General features: G+C 42.0%; 1 protein-coding gene across 3 annotated transcripts in view; it reads right to left on the minus strand.

Annotated features, from left to right (window-relative positions):
* Positions 1 to 1,032: 1,032 nt before the first annotated feature.
* Positions 1,033 to 23,470, minus strand: part of nf2a (NF2, moesin-ezrin-radixin like (MERLIN) tumor suppressor a) — a 65,540-nt gene continuing 43,102 nt past the window's right edge. The window contains exons 14-16 of one of the 3 annotated variants that reach the window (XM_035786258.2): positions 9,405 to 9,523; positions 8,068 to 8,227; positions 1,033 to 3,903 (exon numbers count right to left, since the gene is read on the minus strand). In XM_035786258.2, the coding sequence (XP_035642151.1) occupies positions 3,853 to 3,903; positions 8,068 to 8,227; positions 9,405 to 9,523 (330 nt within the window). In that variant the 3' untranslated portion in view covers positions 1,033 to 3,852. Of the gene's footprint in view, positions 3,904 to 8,067; positions 8,228 to 9,404; positions 9,524 to 19,697; positions 21,100 to 23,470 lie in introns of those variants that run through there. The other 2 variants (XR_008064107.1, XM_035786260.2) reach the window with 2 other exon arrangements.

Genomic DNA, 23,470 nt, shown 5'->3' on the forward strand with positions numbered 1-23,470 from the left:
GATCCCTCTCCCAGATCTTCAACTGATCTGCATGTGCTCTGCATCAGGTGGCCCAACTTTGCACACCCTGCAGTCAGCAGGCTTGAACACAGGCTGGCTGAAGACATAGTTTGTGACAGTAGGATGGAATTATGGAACAGTTACAGGACATCACACTCACCCTCAGGGTGCATTCAGCTCGCACACGTGGAGACACTCACACACACAGAGATGCACAAACACATGCGTACACACACAAAAACCTACATCCCACAGGCACGTGCACACCAGTGGTGTAAAGTAAATAAGTAAAAATACTTAAGTCTTTACTTTAACATAATTACTTTGTACAACTTTTACTCCACTACATTTCAAAATAAAATATATATTTTTTACTCCCATACATTTTCCCTGACACCCAAAAGCACTGGTTAATGTTGAATGCTCAGGCAGGACAGTAGTATGGTACAATTCATGGGCCTATCAATAAATCAGCCAATGATCTGGCGGAGTCACTAAACACAAACACTGCGTTTGTTAATTACATCGGAGTGTGCCCCTGGCAAAAAGATGTTGTCTTGTTTACTTAATACAAGCCATTTGATGTATAGCAATTACTTGAACTTTTCACTTTTACTCAAGATTGACAACAGAGTACTTTTTTCCACCACTGTACTTAAGTAAAACCTGATACTTTTACTCAAGTAGTATTTTACTGGGTAACTTTTACTTGAGTCATTTCTACTAAGATATGACAATTTAGTAGTTCTTCCACCACTGGTGCAAACACACACACTTCAGACCTTGTCCTCATTATGAGATCTGAGCTGACTGCTACTAACTACATATTTGGAGAATCTGTTTCTTTTTTAAATATGTCTAACTGGGTGTGTGGGAGGTTGTTACATAACATTTTATTCATTCCAAAAGTATAATGTTATTTTCAGAGTGGCGTGGATAACATTTTCTCCATTGTGTGCAGAGGGGAAGAAGACCATTTTAGCAGGTTACGGTTGTTAGTCATTGACAAAATAAGGCTTCATACAACCTTGGTCATTCTTGAACATTTTAATTATTCGTCACAAATGATCAGTTCAAACATACAGTTTTTCTATAAAATAGTATAGTGTTTAAAAATGCACCTTACAACACACGCAAAATAATAGTATTTCAAAAATAAAAACACTGTTCACTGTCCTCGTTTAATGCCAACAAGAAAATAAAACTGTTTTCACAGATAAGACACATAACAATGCATTCAGAAAGTATTCAGACCCCTTGACTTTTCCACATTTTGTTATGTTACAGCCTTATTCTAAAATGGCTGAAATTGTTCAGGGGGAAAAAAACTATCGACTCACAATACCCCATGCTGACAAATGTTATTTTAATTAATTTAATTTTGAAAACTGAACTACGTATTCAGACCATTTACTCAGTACTTTGTTGAAGCACCTTTGGCAGCGCCTCAAGTATTCTTGGGTATGACGCTACCAGCTTGGCACAGCTGTATTTGGGGAGTTTCTCCCATTCTTCTCTGCAGATCCTCTCAAGCTCGGTCAGGTTGGATGGGGAACGTCACTGCACAGCTATTTTCAGGTCTCTCCAGAGATGTTAGATCAGGTTCAATTCCGGGCTGTGGCTGGGCCACTCAAGGACATTCAGAGACTTGTCCTGAAGCCACTCCTGCGTAGTCTGGGTTGTGTTCTTAGGGACATTGTCCTGTTGGAAGGTGAGTCTGAGTTCCTGAGCGCTCTGGAGTAGGTTCTCATCAAGGATCTCTGTACTTTGCTCCGTTCATGTTTCTACTCGATCCCGACTAGTCTCCCAGTCCCTAAAAAGCATCCCCACAGCATGATGCTGCCACCACCATGCTTCACCGTAGGGAACCTACCAGGTTTCCTGCAGACGTGACGCTTGGCATTCGGTCCAAAGAGTTTAATCTTAGTTTCACCAGAGATGGTTGTTCTTCTGGAAGGTTTTACCATCTCCACTGAGGAACTCTAGAGCTCTGTCAGAGTGACCATCAGGTTCTTGGTCACCTCCCTGACCAAGGCCCTTCTCTCCTGATTGCGCAGTTTGGCCGGGTGGCCAGCTCTAAGAAGTCTTGGTGGTTCCAAACTTCTTCCATTTAAGAATGATGGAGGGCACTGTGTTCTGTGGGACTTTAAATGCTGCAGACATTTTTGGTACCCTTCCCCAGATCGGTGCCTCGACAAAATCGTGTCTGAGCTCTACTGACAATTCCTTCAACCTCATGGCTTGATTTTTGCTCCGACATGCAATGTCAACTGAGGGACCTTATATAGACAGGTGTGTGCCTTTCCAAGTCATGTCCAGTCAATTGAATTTACTACAGGTGGACTCCAATCAAGTTGTAGAAACATCTCAAGGATGACCAACGGACACAGGATGCACCTGAGCTCAATTTCAAGTCTCATAGCAAACAGGCTGAATACTTTTACAAATAAAAACACAGAAATACCTTATTTACATTAGCAAACATTTATACAAACCTGTTTTCTCTGTCATTATGGGGTATTGTGTGTAGACTGATGAGGCAAAAAAATGATTTAATATATTTTAGAATAAGTCTGTAATGTAACAAAATATGCAAACCGTTTCAGAGTGCACTGTATTAGATCAATACAATGGAAAGGAATGCAAACTCAAGTTTGTTCAAGGAGCTAAAAAAGAAACATAACCCTAACATTTTTCCCAAAAGTACCAATGATAGGCTAGATCAGTGTTTCCCAATCCTGGTCATGGGGATTCAAAATGTTCACCCCACACATTTTCGTTTTTGCCCCATCCCAACTGAATAAACTAATCTAAGCATTGATGAGGAGCTGATTAGTTGAATGAAGTGTGTTAATGCTAGGGCAAAACAACAAAAATGTGCATCGCTGTGGGTCCCCAGTATCAGGATTCAGGAAAAATGTGCTAGAAGTACACCGGATTATTGTACTGTAATACTCTTACCATTCCTTCATCTTCACCCAGTCTGAGTTCAAAGGCTATTCCACTCTGCTTTTAAAGGGTAGAACAGAATATAGTGCACTTGGTACCTTCGTACTAGAGAACACCTATACAGAAATTCACTTACGGCAGCCAGAGGCTTGAGGTGACGTGATACGAGTTGATAATATTTTACTGTAATTTTTCAGTGGTATTTACCTGTTAATACTCATTATGCACTTATTTGAGTGGTAAGGATACTGATACATAATTAAACATACTTTACCTATCTGCTAGTAAATGGTGAATAGTATGTTCGTTTCAATGTATCACAAATAACACAAACTATAGTTATTGTAAGTATTGTTTGGTTATTTTAAGGTAAATATCAGGTAAGAAGTAGTGGAATGTAAATTAGTGTAACTCATGATTTGTCTCTCTTGGCCTATACAGTATGTAAACTCCAGTTCTGAAATTAGTTTTGACCTAGGCAGTGGTCCATCGTTTGACCACAGTTGTGGTGAGTATCTCCCAGCAAATGGAGCCAAAGGCCACGTAGTATGGAATATACTGTAGTGATAAAGTTTTTCCAGAGACATGTCCACACAGACACGCGTGCACGCACATGGACGTGGGCGCAAACAGACGCACACGCACGCACGCACGCAAACAGACACACACACAGTCAAGCATGCACACACACAGTCAAGCACGCACACACACAGTCAAGCACGCACGCACACACACAGTCAAGCACGCACGCACACACACAGTCAAGCACGCATGCACACACACAGTCAAGCACGCGCACACACACAGTCGAGCACGCACACACACAGTCAAGCACGCACACACACAGTTAAGCACGCACACACACAGTTAAGCACGCACGCACACACACGTCCCTGGTGACATCTATAGTTCTTCAAAGTAAGCCACTCTGGTCTTGGTGCTCTGTAGAGTTAGCTGTAAGAGAAAAATACATTCATTAGATCTCCAAAACACCATAAACATCTGAACAGGATCAGTTCTACTGCTGTACAACAGTGCTACGTCACATGAAATAGCAGCTGGAGTTAGTTTCAAAGTGGCAAAGACTGTAAAGGTGCCATATCCATTTACAAAAACAGACTAGGACAGGTTTTTTGATACTAGAAGTGACTTGTTAGCTGGCAATGTGGCTGTTTGTGAGGTGACATGATCCACCTAGGAAAATGCTTTTGCATGTACCACCTCACCCTCTTGACGGTCTGTGTTTACATTCAGCATTCTGACAGAACACGTTGAAGTCATTGTTTGTTTGTTATTTTGATTGAACCCCGACCATATCCTTATGGAACGCTGACACGTTTAGAATCCTGACTTAATCTAGACACTTGTTTACTCCTGGTTCCCTTAGCTGAACACAAGTTTCAACGTTTAAAGACGTTATGGGGAGAACAAATCGAATAGAGAGCGTTGTCGTCTTGCCGGACACTTAATGGGCATGATTGTCTTGTCCTGTCAAATACACAGCTCTGACTGTGATCTAAGGGAGTCACGATGACTGACATGTCTTTCTAGTCTACCTCTGCTATATACTTTGAAACCGTCTCAGAAGTTCGGGAGAGTACCACACGGCACAACGCCTCTCCCCCATGTGACCTACTTTTTGTGTGTATGTACTGTAAATTGTAAAGTATTTTGTCTGTAATGTCTTTTTCGTTGTGTGTCGGACCCCAGTAAGACTAGCTGTCGCCATTGGAGTCGGCTAATGGGGAGCCTAATAAAAATTGAAATAAAAAATATCAGAGGGAGCAGCAAGTGGTGGAGGTTTGAAGCACTACGGGATGAATCCAAAGTTGAGATTTGTGCATGTACTTTAACTCAATTCTCTGAACAAATATCCCATTGATATCAATGCGTGATTATGAGTTATATCACCTTATCTTAAGTCTGTTGGAATTCTTGATGGACAAGAATTTTAACAACCCCCCCTAAAACCTCTATAAACTGAAACCTAATTCAGTCAGGTAAAACAGAAAATGTTTTTTTTTTCTCCTGTCCCCCATTAACCTAATGTAACAGGCGTAAAATAAACACTTGAAAGGATGCCCCGCATTCTGGTCATGGCGAGAGAGAGAAACTGTCGGGGGAGGTTCTCTTCTGGGGACTGTAAATAGCGAGGCACGCGCCCAAAAGTGGAAATCGCATCACAGACTCTCTTCTTTTCCCCCTGAAAACTGGATGTTTCCAGCTTATCAGGGGGACTGCCAGCTTAAATACTAGAGTCGGGGGGGTTGGAATACATTATTGGTGCTAAACTGTTAGCTAAATCTGTAGACACGGGTGTTCAAGCTCATCAAAATATACAATATGAGGGAGAGAAATGGATGTGCACAGTCTCTGTTTATCATCTTCTATGCTTGCGCGGACCTAAAATCCCCAAATGTCCCCTCAATATAGCAAAACAAGGAAAATTATCCCTCGTGGAGACGTCCCCATGAGGACAAATGCGATGTTAAGCTTAGGTTAGGGTTTGGGTTAAGGTTATGGTAAGGTTAGAGAAAACAACATCATTTTGAATGGGCATTAATTTTAGGTCCCCACGAGGATAGAAGAACATAATGTGTGTGTGTGTGTGTGTCACCATATTATATTTTCCATTTCCTCTGTTTAGTCATCATGCTGATATTAATACAGATACTTACAATGAGCCATTTCGCAAAAAGATAATATTAGTTTTAAGAGTGTTGAAGAGTAAGTAAGCCTTGTCGAGCCAGTTAATATTCTCTAAAGGTTATTCAATAATGACTTTTTATCTATTCAATCACGACAAAGTCCATAGCAGCCTAAGAAAATCAACCTAATCTTTACCTCCTTGCTTCTCTTCCCAAACCCACAGTGTGAAGTTCATCATAACTTATTTCATTTGTAGCCAAATAAACTGCATGGTTTACAGAGTCGTAGTGGGAGGAACACACACAATATCATTGCGTGACTCCAAGTTTACTTCAATATGTGTTATTATATGAATATTTGCGCATAAAGGTGTTTCCACCACCATTTCTCGCATGATTAATTTTACCGACACAAAAAGATCCCACCGTGTCGAACGACAAAAATTATAAGGGCGGCATTTATAAAATTGTTTCCATCACAGCTGTCGAGATTTTTTTCATACAGTATGCTGTTACTTGCATAAAAACTGTGGAAGGAAACATGGTTAGTGATAGTTATTTCCTGCAACTTTCTGAAGAGACAACAAAAATTCCCTGTGTCTGTGAATGTGCAGTACTTTGTGTAGCCGTTAGCGATGATGCTGATGACATTTCTTCTGGTAGATGGAAAGGCTTTCGCAAATAACTCTCAATTAAACTACAAAGTAGACCATGCTTACCTGGCAGAATAATATCCGGATTATATGCATTAATCCAGTGGGTATTTGTTTTTGTTTTCTACCATCACCAAAACACTGCTAAACAACAGCCTCTTGCTAGGTGCTGCACTGGAGTTAAATGGTAACTACACCCAAAACTATCATTGTCCAAAATTATTCCCAGACCTAAAAAGTGGTCTCTTGATGTGGTTTCGTCACCCCGCTCCTCCGCTCTCTCCACTGGCTTCCAGTTGAAGCTCGCATCCGCTACAAGACCATGGTGCTTGCCTACGGAGCTGTGAGGGGAACGGCACCTCAGTACCTCCAGGCTCTGATCAGGCCCTACACCCAAACAAGGGCACTGCGTTCATCCACCTCTGGCCTGCTCGCCTCCCTACCACTGAGGAAGTACAGTTCCCGCTCAGCCCAGTCAAAACTGTTCACTGCTCTGGCTCCCCAATGGTGGAACACACTCCCTCACGACGCCAGGACAGCGGAGTCAATCACCACCTTCCGGAGACACCTGAAACCCCACCTCTTTAAGGAATACCTAGGATAGGATAAAGTAATCCTTCTCACCCCCCTTAAAAGATTTAGATGCACTATTGTAAAGTGGCTGTTCCACTGGATGTCATAAGGTGAATGCACCAATTTGTAAGTCGCTCTGGATAAGAGCGTCTGCTAAATGACTTAAATGTAAATGTTAAATGTTTAAGCATTGTTGTGAACTTAGAACATCCAAATGAGTTGCTTTTCTATTAAATAAGTGTGATTTTGAGAGCGAAAATCATTTTTAAAAAACAGGGGGAAATTGAAACTTGGAAAAACAAAACGGAGAAAACAGAATTTGAGAAAAAACTTAATCAGGCAAAAAAAATTATTGATTTTATAGGGCCCCTAAACCAGTGGTCCCTGTCGACTCCGGGCCTCCCTCCCTTTACTCCATTACCCTCTCTGCCTCCTTCCCCCTCTCCTCCCACCTTCTCTCAACCCGTCTGCACCCTTTCCTCTCTTCTCCTCACCCCTTCGCAGCCTCCCCTTATTTTTCTCAGGGTAAACACACAGATAGACATACCAGAGAGCCACACTGCAATGGCAGTGCAGTCTCAGTCCCCAACACAAAGAGTATTGCTCACTGGCCCCAGTTCAATTAAACAAGCAGTGACTAAGCCCAGCTAAAGCTCAGAACACCCAAGGTGTTTCCATCCATTCCAATGACTGATCGCAGTGCTAAAATCAATTAGTGCTACTCAAACAAGTTTATTTTACACACAGAGACAGAAGGGGTGGCAGGGGGAGGGAGAGGCATTTTGTATGGATGTGCCAAAGCTCACATTTCACCTCAATGGTTTTACAGATTTAGCGAAGAATCTGAGGGTTGCAAGATAACGGTTCAGGTTGTGAGCTTAATTTGTTAATTCCTCTTGATGATAGCAGAATAAATCTCTATGTGAAAGTAGTTAGACGGTTATCTAACGGTTATGTTTGATATGCAAGTCTGTGGTGTTTGAGTGGTAGGCTATATGAGGTGTGTGGGAGCAGTCTGTAAGGAGTGATGTGAGAAGTCTGTATGACAATTGTTTGTGTGAGATACACCAATGCATGTTTCATTGACACTGGATAAGTTCGCGACAGACATCACTGTACCTTTTTGAAGTTGCTGTGCTAGCTGGTGCCTCTCTTAGTGTTAGGTGTTTATGACGATTGTGTAGAACGTAATCCTATGTATGTGTGTGCGCGTGCGTGTCTGTCTGAGGAGATATAGGGCTTACCTTTTTGAAGTTGCTGTGCTTGCTGGTGCCCTTCTCAGTGTTCTCGTTGTGGAGTATATCCAGAGGCGTTTCTCGCTCCTTCAGCTTCAGAGACTCTATCTCTGTCTTCAGCTCATTCAGCTGCTCTTGAAGGTGCTTACTCTTCTCCATATACTCCACCCTGAGAGGACCACAGAAATAAGAATGACAATCCTCCACCTGGGTCATACAGGCCGAAACAAGAAAATATTATCCAAACTTAAGAATAAGATTCCCCCCCGTTCTCTGTTCCACAATGTTTTGAATTAGTTCTGCCCTAATGAATAGAAAGAATCCTGATCAAGACCTCCACAGATGAAAATTGTTGAGTTATTAGTCTTCCCATGTGACAATCTGTCATTTTGATTCATGAATATGACAAAAAAACGGTTGTAAAATCTTGAATAGCTGCTTGAATTTCATTGATTAACATGAAGTTATAGATATACAAACAAGACGAGTGAAAACAACATGTCTACATCATTATTTTCAGAACTTAAACATCATGAACGAGTACAACCTGTGCCACATCTTTACAAACAAATATCAATGTATTGTGACATTTCCGTACACTATAATATCCATTAATTATGAAATGAGTGCTTCTGACTGGAATGCGTCAACATTGTACCCCCATGAGTCACGGTCCATGACATTTCTGTGCTCAACGCGTGATAGAGCACACGGGACATGTCTCATTCTGTGGTGTACTGTACATGTGTACAATCAATCAGTATCTAATTGGATGAAGTCAGGTGGCAGGACAGAGAGAGTGGCCAGTGAGTGACTCACTTTTCCGTCTTGAGAGATGGGAGAAGAGGGATTAAAAGATGGAGAGAATTAGACAGGGAGTCGGAGAGAGCGACAGAGCAAGAGCAGGAGATGCGGTTGACAAAGACAGGCAGTCCGAGAAGGAGGGGGAGAAAGAGTGAGAGAAAGAGAGCTATGGAGAAAGATGAGGGACAGAGAGAAGAAAGTGACAGGTGAATACAGGATAGAGAGGGAAGGTTACTGTAGAGTAAGTACATCTGATTGGATGAAGTCAGGCAGAAAGAAAGGCAGTAATGAAGTCAGGTAGAAAGAGAGCCAGCTCCTCGAGATAGAGAGCAAGAGAGAAAGAGAGAGGGGGACGAATAGAACAGAGACGGAAAGAGGGACAAGTCTGTAATAGTGGTGTACATCTGATTGTTAATGCTGCAGGATGGAGCGTGGTGGTCAGTCACTCACTTATCCTTCTCGAAAGAGGAGAGAAGAGAGAGCAATAGAGAGAGAAAGAGAAGGATGAGAAGACAGAGAGAGCGAAGTGGTCAGTCACGCACTTCTCCTTCTCGATCTCCATGGAAAGGCGCTTCATGTCTGTGTCTTTGAAGTCGAAGCTCAGGTTCTCTCTGCTGAAGCTCAGGTCTGGAGGCATCGCATCACCTGGGACGGTCGAGGGCTGGGAGGAGGAGAGAAAGAGAGGTAGAGGGGTGGGGAGGGAAAAGAGAGAGAAAATATAAAATGAGAGAGGGGGATAGTGAGTAGCAGCAGAAGTGAGTGACAGAGAGAGAGAAGTAGACGAGAGAAGATAGATGGAAGAATAGGATGACAGAGAGAGGGATGGAGTGACAGATTCGGATGGAGTGACAGATTCGGATGAATACTTTGATATGAACGCAGACACACGTAACACACTTCGGAATGGTGATGGAGGCAAAATACCCTAGAATGCATTAGCCAAATCAACTATATGCCCTGAGCTTGTCTGATGCTTTAAGCTAAATGTTTGATGAAATAATTAAGACATAAATTACGAGAGCGGGTCCGACAGCAATTGATTTGATTGTGCCGGGCCTGGCTCAGACTTGCTGCTGTGTTAAAAAAAAGACAGCGAGTGACTAGCACCCGTTGTCGCTCTCTACTCCCTGCTGCAGCGCCACATAACATTAACAGTGTGTCCGCTGTCCGTGTTGCTGAAGCTGCAACATAATTACAGCCATTTCTGACTGAAAAGTTACTGTAAGTATTGAAATACGGTATTAAGACCAAACAGGATGTGCTCTTAGGCCTGCATTTCGATGGTGGTGATACCAGGCTAATATACTTAGCCTAATAAATAATGATCATAATAATAACAATAAGAAGGATATCAATGAATAAAATTGGGTTATTATTATAATAAATATAATTTCTGACAATTTGGAAGTGTAAACAGCAATAACTAAATTATAAATAATAAGAGAGGCTAATCTAAAAGTGTAAAGCCTTTATTACAGCATAGCAAAGAATAAAAACAGCAGAATTTGTTAGTCCGACATGTGGTTGCGTGAGGCTTGGTGCTCACGGAGTCAGTAAGATATTAAACATACACTCAAACAGGCAACAGAATCTGTCTTTTTAAAATTTGTATATATATGGATGATTTATAAAGCCAGGCACATAACAGTTATGCTATTGATTATAAACCTAATAAAGTTTATAATCACTTTTCAATAGGCAATTAAAGCAAGGGCTGTTTTCTCGTATCCTAACTCTGCTGCTGCCTCTGTCGCATTGTTCTCAACACCAATATGCTGGTTAACTTAGCTATTATTGCACACAGCAACATGGTCTTGGAAAAGTCACCAATTCAACCCGCACTGATGTCTTTCAGAACCATGGACAGAGACCACTATATCCAACGCGGGAGAAAGTGCATGTTATAAAAAAACATTTTTTTTTGTTATTACATAACCGTATAACCATATGCAATTTCAGTAGCATGTGTCTTAGACTTATGACTGTGCCATCCCCACAGCCTCTACAATGGATCAGTCCACTCAGACAGGTGCGACTCAGACAGGTGTTTTTTACATGGTTTTTTTAAACTTATTTTTGCTACTTGCTCGACTAAAGAAATCTTTGTCGACCATCAGCCTATTGACCAAACATTTGACCAGTCGACGAAATGAGGTCAGCCTAGTACACACAAGTAGGTCACATTGGGGAGAGGCGTTGTGAGGTGTTGCTTTATTTTTTTTTTTTAACCAGATTTGCTGTTCAATTGAGCTATACGAGATGGAAGGGAGTTCCATACACTCATGGCTCTGTATAATACTGTACGTCTTCTTGAATTTGTTCTGGACCTGGGGACTGTGAAAAGACCCCAGGTGGCTTGTCTAGTGGTAAGTGTGTGTGTGTGTCAGTGCTGTGTGTAAGAACACTCTACCAACAATTTGGAATCTCCAATACAATGTTTCTTATAAAAACAAGAAGTGATGCGTCAGTCTTTCCTCAACTCTTACCCAAGAGAGACTGGCATGCATACTATTGATAATAGCCCTTTGATTACAATGAAGAGCAAAACGTGTCACTCAGTTCTGGGACAGCTGCAGCTACAGTGCCTTGCGAAAGTATTCGGCCCCCTTGAACTTTGCAACCTTTTGCCACATTTCAGGCTTCAAATATAAAGATATAAAACTGTATTTTTTTGTGAAGAATCAACAACAAGTGGGACACAATCATGAAGTGGAACAACATTTATTGGATATTTAAAACTTTTTTAACAAATCAAAAACTGAAAAATTGGGCGTGCAAAATTATTCAGCCCCTTTACTTTCAGTGCAGCAAACTCTCTCCAGAAGTTCAGTGAGGATCTCTGAATGATCCAATGTTGACCTAAATGACTAATGATGATAAATACAATCCACCGGTGAGAAAAAACACCACCCAGATTGGCTAGTCGTGTGAGAAACTCGTCATCATGCAAGCGGTCAGACAAGTGAAAATGATGGTCTGTAAAGAAAACTTTAAGCTTGTCTCTCAATTTTAAAAAACGTGTCAATACTTTGCCCCTTGACAACCAGCGCACTTCTGTATGTTGTAAAAGCGTCACACACAGTCTGTGCTTGTATTTAGTTTTCATGCTAGTGAGGGCCGAAAATCCACTCTCACATAGGTACATGGTTGCAAAGGGCATCAGTGACTTAACAGCGCAATTTGCCAAGGCAAGAAACTGCCCATATCAGTGCATTGTGCAGAAAATACATAAGAGTTCAGGGGCTTTGCTTTAACAAAGTGATCAATTTTCACTGTTGTGTCCAAAACGTCTTTCATGCTGTCAGGCATTCCCTTGGGAGCAAGAGCCTCTCGGTGAATACTGCAGCATATCCAAGTGGTCATCGGGAGCAACTGCTTGTACGTGTGTTACCACTCCACTAGGTCTCCCTATCATGGCTTTTGCACCACAGATACCAACACATCTTGACCACCAAAGTCCATTTGATGTCACAAAGCTGTCCAGTAAAATATCCTCTCATGTTGTCCTGGTTTCCAGTGGTTTGCAGAAGAGGATGTCTTCCTTAACTGACCCCCCATAAACCTAACTGACATATACCAGGAGCTGTGCCAGGCCAGCCATATACCAAGAGCTGTGCCAGGCCAGCCACGTCTGTTGACTCATCCAACTGTAAAATTCACTGGCTTGTACGCAAAGCAGTAATTGTTTCAAAACATCTCCTGCCATGTCATTGATGCGTCCTGAAACAGTGTTGTTTGATGAAGTAATTGTCTGTATAGTTTTTTGGGCCTTTTCCCCCAGCATTGTCCCAGCCATATCCGCGGTAGCAGGAAGAATTAAGTACTCCACAATAGTATGGGGATTGCCTGTCCTAGCCAGTCGATAGCTCACCATATAAGATGCTTATAGCCCCTTCTTATTAATGGTGTCTGTTGCTTTTATACATGTCTTACGACTCGACAGTCGTCTTTATTCTCACTCAAACAACTCCCGTGGCTTATTTTTTAAATGGTCATGTTTGGTTTCTAAATGTCTGCGAAAGAGTGAAGGTTTCCCGTGAGAGAGTAACGGTTAATGTGATTATGACACTGTTTGTCGTTATATCATATTCCAAGCATTTAAAAATGTAATTATACATTGAACTTGAACCTGTAAAATAACTGGATTTTGCTGTTGGACACTTTTTGTATGGAGATCTGGGAAGTGCACTGTAACCTCGTAACATTTCGTATCTTTCTATTATTACGGTGTAAAAACAGTTTTCATGGGCACACATATCCAAAATAAGGTTGGAGATTGTAAAATCTAATGCTTCTAACCGAAAGAGCAACTTAAAGATGATTAACAAAACTCAAATCCATTCTGTCATTAACAGGGTTCTTCAATAATTATCCATAATAGTTGTTTGATGCGCATTTGAGGTCTAGCTGTTAAGTTACGAGAGAACATTCTCACACTACATCAGCTGATTCAGGAAATATTGTTCTGAATGACAATCAAGTGATAAAGGGCTTGTGTGATATGGCAGGCGATTGAACAACAGCCAAAGTGTTGGAATTAATGTTGATCTCAAGGATTGACAACGTTTGTGTGTGTGTTGTTACGAGGGGTCAAGATAAATAGCCGGTCTATTCCTGAGGATTCTTGAGGTAAGATTACAATGACAGCTGTAGTCTAGTTGTCTGTTTGACTTAGGGCAGATTTGTTACATTGAGCAGATAGTGTCAAGTTCATGAGAAAAAGTGATGGGCGATGGAACGCTAGCTGACTTGTGATGGGACAGTGAGTCTGTGTGGTAGAGTCATCGTCATGCACAACATGAGTGCAATGTGCATACAAAACATACACTTCTAAAGGCTTTCCCAAAAAAGCGTTCCGAATTAAACGTAGACTGCAATTAAAAAATAACTGGCAGAATGGTATCAATTGGGTGGGCGTTAATTTTGCAAACTCTCCCATCACACGTCTAGTAGCCAACAAACACCCTAGCGAAACAGTCAATTGCAAGGTGTGCAGTTGAATTAAAGGGGAATTGCAGCATTTTTTGCAAGGCACACAATTGAATTAAAGGGGAACTACACCAATTATATAAACTTGTTTTACTCAGTGGGACTACTGATATGGTTTAAGCATTTGTTGTTAATCTGTAAAAAGTGATTTTTAGAGGGAAAATCTGATTTTGTTTGGGAAACATTTCCTAAAGTATTCCATAGGCCGACTTGTTGTCCTTTATTTATGATTAATATACAGTATATGATATTATTATAATTGTACATAGCCTGCCAGAATACATTGTTAGACAGTTTTAAAATACACTTTAAAGCATTTGATTGGATTTTGTGTGCCGTATTTCAAAGTTCAAAGTTACATAATGGCATAAGTATAGTCTCAGGAAGTAGGGGTGATGCAGCACCTCCTGATAAATCAGTATTAAAATAAAAATGTATATTTATACTCCTGTATGTGCAGAGCGGGGAGAAAAATTGAGGACATATTAAACAAAGGACAAAACTACAACAAAACAGACATGAGATGTCCCTTGCTTGTAGTATACTAAAAGAGGAACGTTTCAAGGTGACTGTGAGAAGGCAAAAAAGCTGGGAAAAAATGTATAATGCCAGAGCTTCTCAGCAACAAAATAATATTTAAATGTATATCTATCCATTTTGAAAATTTGACCCCGATGTCACATTGGTCGCTTTATTTATAGAAAGACCCATTTACAGTGCCTTGCAAAAGTATTCATCCCCCTTGGCGTTTTTCCTATTTTGTTGCATTACAAACTGTAATTTAAATATATTTTTATTTGAAAGAATATGGCACCACAACAAACCTGCCAAAACTCACAGACCAGACAAGAAGGGCATTAATCAGAGAGGCAACAAAAAGACCAAAGATAACCCTGAAAAAGCTGCAAAGCTCCACAGCGGAGATTGGAGTATCTGTCCATAGAACCACTTGAAGCCGTACACTCCACAGAGCTGGGCTTTACAGAAGAGAGGCCAGACAAAAGCCATTGCTTAAAGAAAGAAATAAGTAAACACATTTGGTGTTTGCCAAAAGGCATGCGTGAGACTCCCCAAACATATGGAAGGTACTCTGGTCAGATGAGACTAATATGGAGCTTTTTGGCCATCAAGGAAAACGCTAAGTCTGGCACAAACCCAACACCTCTAATCCCCCCGGGATGGTGAAACTGGTCAGAATTGAAGGAATGATGGATGGCCCTAAATACAGGGAAATTCTTGAGGGAAACCTGTTTCAGTCTTCCAGAGATTTGAGACTGGGACAGAGGTTCATCTTCCAGCAGGACAATGACCCTTAGCATACTGCTAAAGCAACACTCGTCACCCGTCAAAGCCCAGACCTCAATCCAATTGAGAATCCGTGGTATGACTTAAAGATTGCTGAACACCAGAGGAACCCATCCAACTTGAAGGAGCTAGAGTAGTTTTGCCTTGAAGAATGGGCAAAGATCGCAGTGGCTATATGTGTCAAGCTCATAGAGATATACCAAGAGACCTGCAGCTGGGGTGAATAGTTATGCATACTCCAGTTTTTTTTGTCTTGTTTGTTTCACAATAAAACATATAGGCATGTCACATAAATCAAATGATAGAAACACCTAAATAATCTATTTTATTTCCAGGTTGTAAGGCAAAAAAATTGAAAAAATGCCAAAGGGGGTGAATACTTCCGCAAGTCACTGTATAAAGTATCTCAGAGTAAGAGCGATCTAGGATAAGCTTAACCTTTAGATTATAATTAATAAGAGGGAAGACCTGAACCTAGATCAGCACTCCTACTCTGAGACACTCTGAGGCAGGCCCTGTACTGTATGTTATGTACTGTACTCTGTAATACTGAGAAGTGATGTAATATATGAACACAATTCTCTTGTGGGCGGGCAGGCAGGCAGAGTGCAAAGGCTACTGTGCTGGAGGTGGACTAGCTACTGTACACCTAAGTGGTGGAAGGGTGATGAGTTCATCTACACAAGTCAGTCATTTAATGTAAAGAGATTTGGATGTGAATGCTGCTGCATCAATGACAGAATTTGCTGTATAGCACACTGTATTACTTATACAACTAATATACTGTATAATATAAGTACAGGACATGAGTAAAAACTAACGTGGGCATTGTTTAATGCGTTTCACAAGACAAAACATCCCAAGCATTCAAATGTATTTAATCAGGTGGGCGTTACAGGTGGAATAAAGGAACATACTAGAATATCAATGAACAACATATTCCTCTCCCTTTACTTTTGATGCCTCATAAGGGAAAAGTGAATATTCACTGTTTCGCATATTATTTTATTTTTAACATAGCAGTTCTCTTAATGTAAATAAAGGAACTTTTCAGAATAACCATTTCTGAACAAGGCAAAGAAGGTAGATGGCCTCAGTTCCCAGACTTAACCCTGGGTGTATTCTGCCCCAATGTCGGAGGTTAGTCAGAACTAAATGTTCAATCTTTTAAGGAAGTCATCTTTCTCTCTCGTTATTAGTCGACTGGTCGACCGAGAATGTTTTAGTCAAGCAGTAACACATATACACTACCGTTCAAAAGTTTGGGGTCACATCGAAATGTCCTTGTTTTTGAAATGTCCTTGGCCCATTAGTATTACCATCACTCCTGTGTTCCAATGGCACGTTGTGTTAGCTAATCCAAGTTCAGAATTTTAAAAGGCTAATTGATCATTAGAAAACCCTTTTGCAATTATGTTAGCACAGCTGAAAACTGTTTTTCTGATTAAAGAAGCAATAAAACTGGCCTTCTTTCAACTAGTTGAGTATCTGGAGGATCAGTATTTGTGGATTTGATTACAGGCTCAAAATGGCCAGAAACAAACAAATTGCCAAGAAACTGAAGATCTCATACAACGCTGTGTACTACTCCCTTCACAGAACAGCACAAACTGTCTCTATCCAGAATAGAGTGGGAGGCCCCGGTGCACAACTGAGCAAGAGGACAAGTACATTAGTGTGTCTAGTTTGAGAAACAGACGCCTCACATGTCCTCAACTGGCAGCTTCATTAAATAGTACCAGTCTCAACATCAACAGTGAAGAGGCGACTCCAGGATGCTGGCCTTCTAGGCAGAGTTGCAAAGAAAAAGCAATATCTCAGACTGGCCAATAAAAATAAAAGATTAAGATGGGCAGAAGAACACAGACACTGGACAGAGGAAGATTGGAAAAAAGTGTTATGGACAGACGAATATAAGTTTGAGGTGTTCGGATCACAAAGAATAACATTTGTGAGACGCATAAAAAATGAAAAGATGCTTAAGGTGTGCTTGACGCCATCTGTCAAGCATGGTGGAGGCAATGTGATGGCATGGGTTTGCTTTGGTGGTGGTAAAGTGGGAGATTTGTACAGGGTAAAAGGGATCTTGAAGGAGGAAGGCTATCACTCCATGCCCTGTGGACGGCTCTTAATTGGAGCCAATTTCCTCCTACAACAGGACAATGACCCACAGCACCAAACTATGCAAGAACTATTTAGGGAAGAAGCAGTCAGCTGGTATTCTGTCTATAATGGAGTGGCCAGCACAGTCACTGGATCTCAACCCAATTGAACTGTTGTGGGAGCAGCTTGACCATATGGTACGTAAAAAGTGTCCATCAAGCCAATCCAACTTGTGGTAGGTGCTTCAGGAAGCATGGGGTGAAATCTCTCTAAATTATCTAGAATGCCAAAGGTCTGCAAGGCTGTAATTGCTGCAAATGGAGGATTCTTTGACATACAATTATTATTTAAATTAAAAAACCTTTCATAACCTTATACGTCTTGACGATATTTCCTATTCAAATCTGTCGTTCTGCCCCTGAACAGGCAGTTAACCCACTGTTCCTTGGCCGTCATTGAAAATAAGAATTTGTTCTTAACTGACTTGCCTAGTTAAATAAAGGTAAAAATAAAAAATAAAATAACAATTTTGCAACTCATTTAATGTATGTTTTCCTGGAAAACAAGGACATTTCGAAGTGACCCCAAACGTTTGAACGGTAGTATATATATTTGCGCTCATCTCAGTGAACTAGTCCATTGGAGGCCTAGACTAAAAGTCAATTTATGCTTGATCCCAAAATGTGGTCCGAGGCTCCATATGGATGGTGTAATGCAATTGCGGAGCCTCCAGAGGCCAAATCGAGCTCCATACCACATCACCATGCTCCTCCCAAATTTTGTAGGGCTCTTGTATAGCTCCACATTGACATGATTGGTTGACGGTTTTCTATATCCTGTAAAAAAAACACAAACTCACTTCCTTGACAACAGCTCTGCACTGCTCCGCAAAGTGCAAGAAGTACGAATGCCCTGACTTCTGCTGAGGCCATATCACCGTAAATGCTGCATGGGCAATGCAGACGTCGGATTGACCATGCACTCAGATGCACAATGCCCTTCTTACTCCAGAATGCGCTCTCTCCCGCCAATTTGTGCACATTTATTGTATCAAAGCTTAATTCTGTTAATTGTTCGCGCTAGATTTTTAGCATATATCAATTCCACATTACATATTTCACCAGTAATTTCTAATCTCTGTCATTTCTGTTAATGCATACAATATTATTATTCCCGTTATCATTGTCGGAGTGGACACATTATTTGCAGAGTACACAACACTTGTGAGAAACACGTTTTGGTTCATTTCATTCCATTTACGAGGTGTCAATTTAGTCATTGTCTTTTTGTTTGGAGAGCTCCTGTCAATGTTGAGTCAATGTTGAGACACACACGCATTTAAGTAGGGCGATAGGCTTCCTGGCCTGCGTGCAAATGTAGGCATATAAATGTGCCCATTTGGGGATCTGATAGTATTTCTGATTGGCTTAACACACTACCACTAATGAATGACCTGTGGAGCTTCTCAAATTAATGTTTTCTTCACCTCAAATAGCAAGCAAACAAAGTCTGTTTTTACACCCATTGAGAATTACAATAGTTCCTCAATGTATTTGAAAAACCTTTCTAGCTCTCTCTGTTTCGATAATCAGTGTGAAAGGGAAAAATGTCATGCTCTGTTCGAGTAGAAACGTCATAAAATAAGCATACCTGATTACTTATCAGTGCTTGGACTGAAATAAATTCTGGTACTCATTTTGATTGCTGGTACTGTTTATATTTAGGTGCAGGAGCTCCACAATATGTGAGCTAATATTCTATAAAAAGGAACTGGAACTCAAGCAGCAGAACATTTTAGGTGCCGGTACTCAGCCCTGGTGAGCTCCTGCCAAGTCAAGCAATGCTTCTTATCCCTTGAGCAAATAGCCTACAGCTGTGTCTGTCCCAAGCTCACTGGCACTGGAAACTCTGAGGGCCCAGAATATTTTATAGGCAAGCTTCAAGCAGGACCCAAGTTAATTTAATAGTTACAATGTTTCAAGTTCCTTGCAGATTGGCTACACTTCACATGGCCTATGTGATTTATAGGATATTTATTTTTAAATTCAGGATATTTTCTACCTGCAGCCTGCAATGTTTTTATGTGTTGGCTATTTTTACATAGTTGGCAGAGTTACTTTTAGGTTTGTATCATTTTCATTTAGATATAATTTAGATTAACCACATGACAATGATTTAGATATGAAGTTATTATAAAGTAAAACAAACTGATTCACAAAAACCTAAACTGGCACCCAGATAGGTAGAAATGGTAAGATAAATGGGCATTCCACATTCGTGTAGCCTATTACCGGCAACTTCAGGAGAGCAATGGCAGAATCTGCGAAAGCGAGCAGGAGCAGGAGGAGAATAGTTGGGTCAGGTTATCTAGATCTCTGGCGCACTCAAGGCATTTGTCTTATTTCATAAAACCGTAAGCTTAAAGTATCAGACAAGCACAATGTATATTGTTGATTTTATTAAAAAAAACACATAGGGTGTGTCTATATGGAAAAATTACACAGGTGCCCATTTTTTGTAGCATGGGGGGTGTTTCTGTAGGTCAACAGGAAGGTGTTTAGGCGTCTATTGAGGGCCCTGTTCTCTTGTGATGTTATTAAAGCTTGCTCCTTTTGTCTGGACAAAACTTTCATCTCTTCATCACTGCAACGTCAGGCCATTTGCTGTGTGCGTCGACTGCAACTAAGAACATATTATCCTCCAGTGGGCCTGCATAGTCTATGTGGACTCCCTGCCAAGGCTCCTCTGAGAAGTCCCATAGCTGAGGCATGTTGCTCATCTTTTGACATGCAGAACGTCACTTGGCCTTGTCTTTGATAGCAGCGTCCGAACCTGGCCACCAAGAGTAGCTGTGTGCAATCTCCTTCATTCGCACCATGCCACAGTGCCCTGAATGAAGTTCAAGCACCTGCCTTCACAGAGTAGCGGTATGATGACTCGAAAGCCCCATAGCAAGCATCCAGACTGAAGTGTGAGCTTGTATCTCCTCACCAGGTAAGGCTTTAGGCTGTCCAACGGCTGTCCTCCTTTCCCACGAGTGACAATGTACACAATCTCAGACATCACTGGATCAGTGTGGGTGAACTTTTTCACTTGGACAGATGTAACTGGGGTGTGCGTCACTTCCTTGAAGTAGAAGATATGAGCCTGGGAGTGCTCAGTGTGTGTGACAGGTAAGGGAAGCCTTGAGAGGCCGTCTGCTGATATCATACCGGTGAGCAGATAACAGTAATGCCCATCGCTGCATGCGGCTGGCTGCGAGCAACGGAATACCGATGTGGGGACCAAAGATGGAGATGAGGGGTCTATGGTCCGTCAGCAGTGTGAACCGTCGGCTAAACAGAAACTGATTACATTTCTTAACACCAAACACGATGGCGAGTGCTTCACGCTCCATCTATGCATAATTGCTCTAGGCTTTATTTAAGGTCCGTGATGCGAAAGCTCCCATTCTGTGGGGATGGAGTTTCTGCAACGACCTTCACCTTTGATGTCACTTTGTGGAGCGCTGAACTGTTTGACGTGGCCCAGGTACTCAACAGAAGGCCGGAAAAACTTGAATTTGCCCTTCTGGACCCTCAGACAATACTCCTCCAGTCTCTGTAGTGTAGCGTCCAGGTTTCTTAGGTGCTCATGCTCATCTTTGCCTGGTGATGAATAGATCAAGGTAACACTGGACCCCGGTGAGCCCGCTCAGTATCTGGTCCTTAGGCCAGAGCTGAGGTGATTCCAAAAGGAAGAATCCGGTACCTGTACAGTCCTTTGTGAGCCACTATGGTCTACAGTTCTTGTAAATCTTAATCCACATGCATCTGTAGATAGACCTTTCTTACTGAATTTCTGTCCTCCAGGTACACCAGAAAAGAGAATCAATGAGAGGTAGTTGTTATTTTTCAGCAGTCAAATCAAATTATATTGGTCACATACACATGGTTAGCAGACGTTAATGCGAATGTAGCGAAATGCTTGTGCTTCTAGTTCCAACCATGCAGTAATATCTAACAAGTAATCTAACAATTTCACAACAACTACCTTATACACACAAGTGTAAAGGAATGAATAAGAATATGTACATGTAAAAATATGGATGAGCGATGGCTGAACGGCATAGGCAAGATTATGTAGATGGTATAGAGTACAGTATATACATATGAGATGAGTAATGTAGGGAATGTAAACATTATATAAAGTGGCATTGTTTAAAGTGACTAGTGATACATTTATTACATCCAATGTTTTATTATTAAATTTAATCAGTATGTTGGCAGCAGTCACTCAAGTTTTTAGTGATGGCTGTTTAACAGTCTGATGACCTTGAGATGGAAGCTGTTTTTCAGTCTCTCAGTCCCAGGTTTGATGCACCTGTACTTGATGATCTTTTTGGCCTTCCTGTGACATCAGGTGGTGTAGGTGTCCACGAGGGCAGGTAGTTTGCCCCCGGTGACGTGTTGTGCAGACCTCACTACCCTAAGGAGAGCCTTACGGTTGTGGGCAGAGCAGTTGCCGTACCAGGCGGTGATACAGCCCGACAGGATGCTCTCGATTGTGCATCTGTGAAAGTTTGAGTGTTTTTGGTGACAAGACAAATTTCTTCAGCCTCCTGAGGTTGTAGAGGCACTGCTGCGGTTTCTTCACCACGCTGTCTGTGTGGGTGGACCATTTCCGTTTGTCCATGATGTGTACGCCGAGGAACTTAAAACTTTCCACCTTCTCCACTACTGTCCTGTCGATGTGGATCTGCTGTTTCCTGACGTCCACCATCATCTCCTTTGTTTTGTTGACGCTGAGTGTGAGGTTATTTTCCTGACACCACACTCCGAGGGCCCTCACCTCCTCCCTGTAGGCCGTCTCGTCAATGTTGGTAATTAAGCCTACCACTGTAGTGTCGTCTGCAAACTTGATGATTGAGTTGGAGGCGTGCATAGCCACGCAGTCATGGGTGAACAGGGAGTACAGGAGAGGGCTGAGAACGCACCCTTGTGGGGCCCCAGTGTTGAGGATCAGCGGGGTGGGGATGTTTCCTACCCTCACCACTTGGTGGGCGTCCCGTCAGAAAGTCCAGGACCCAGTTTCACAGGGCGGGGTCGAGACCCAGGGACTCTAGCTTAATGACGAGTTTGGAAGGTACTATGGTGTTAAATGCTGAGCTGTAGTCGATCAGCATTCTTACATAGGTATTCCTCTTATCCAGATGGGTTAGGGCAGTGTGCAGTGTGATTGCGTCGTGTTTGGACCTATTTGGGCGGTAAGCAAATTGGAGTGGGTCTAGGGTGTCAGGTAGGGTGGAGGTGATATTATCCTTGACTAGACTCTCAAAGCACTTCATGATGACGGAAGTGAGTGCTACGGTGCGATAGTTGATTAGATCAGTTACCTTAGTCTTCTTGGGAACAGGAACAATGGTGGCCCTCTTGAAGCATGTGGGAACAGTAGACTGGGATAGGAATTTATTGAATATGACCGTAAACACACAAGCCAGCTGGTCTGCGCATGCTCTGAGGATGCGGCTATGGATGGCGTCTGGGCCGGCAGCCCTGCAAGGGTTAACACGTTTAAATGTTTTACTCTCGTTGGCTGTGGAGAGCCCGCAGGTTTTGGTAGCGGGCTGTGTCGGTGGCACTGTATTGTCCTCAAAGCGAGCAAAGAAGCGGTTTAGTCTGTCTGAGAGCAAGACTTCAGGGTCTGCGACGGGGCTGGTTCTCTTTTGTAGTCCGTGATTGACTGTAGACCCTGCCACATACCTCTCGTGTCTGAGCCGTTGAATTGCGACTCTACTTTGTCTCTATACTGACGCTTAGCTTGTTTGATTGACTTGCGGAGGGAATAACTACACTGTTTGTATTCGGTCATGTCTCCGGTCGCCTGCCCTGATTAAAATCAGTGGTTCGCGCTTTCAGTTCTGCACGAATGCTGCCATCAATCCACAGTCTCTGGTTGGGGAAGGTTTTAATAGTCGCCGTGGGTACAACATCACCGACACACTTGCTAATAAACTCAGTCACTATCCGGAAAATATCCCAGTCCACGTGATCGAAGCAATCTTGAAGCGTGGAATCAGATTGGTCGGACCAGCATTGAACAGATCTGAGCACGGGCATTTCCTGTTTTAGTTTCTGTCTATAGGATGGGAGCAACAAAATGGAGTCGTGGTCAAATTTGCTGAAGACGGGGTTAACGGTGACATCTTTTATGACTGGAACAACAGGTATAG

The sequence above is a fragment of the Oncorhynchus keta genome, chromosome 14 (assembly GCF_023373465.1).
Source record: "Oncorhynchus keta strain PuntledgeMale-10-30-2019 chromosome 14, Oket_V2, whole genome shotgun sequence".
NCBI classification, from domain to species: domain Eukaryota; kingdom Metazoa; phylum Chordata; class Actinopteri; order Salmoniformes; family Salmonidae; genus Oncorhynchus; species Oncorhynchus keta.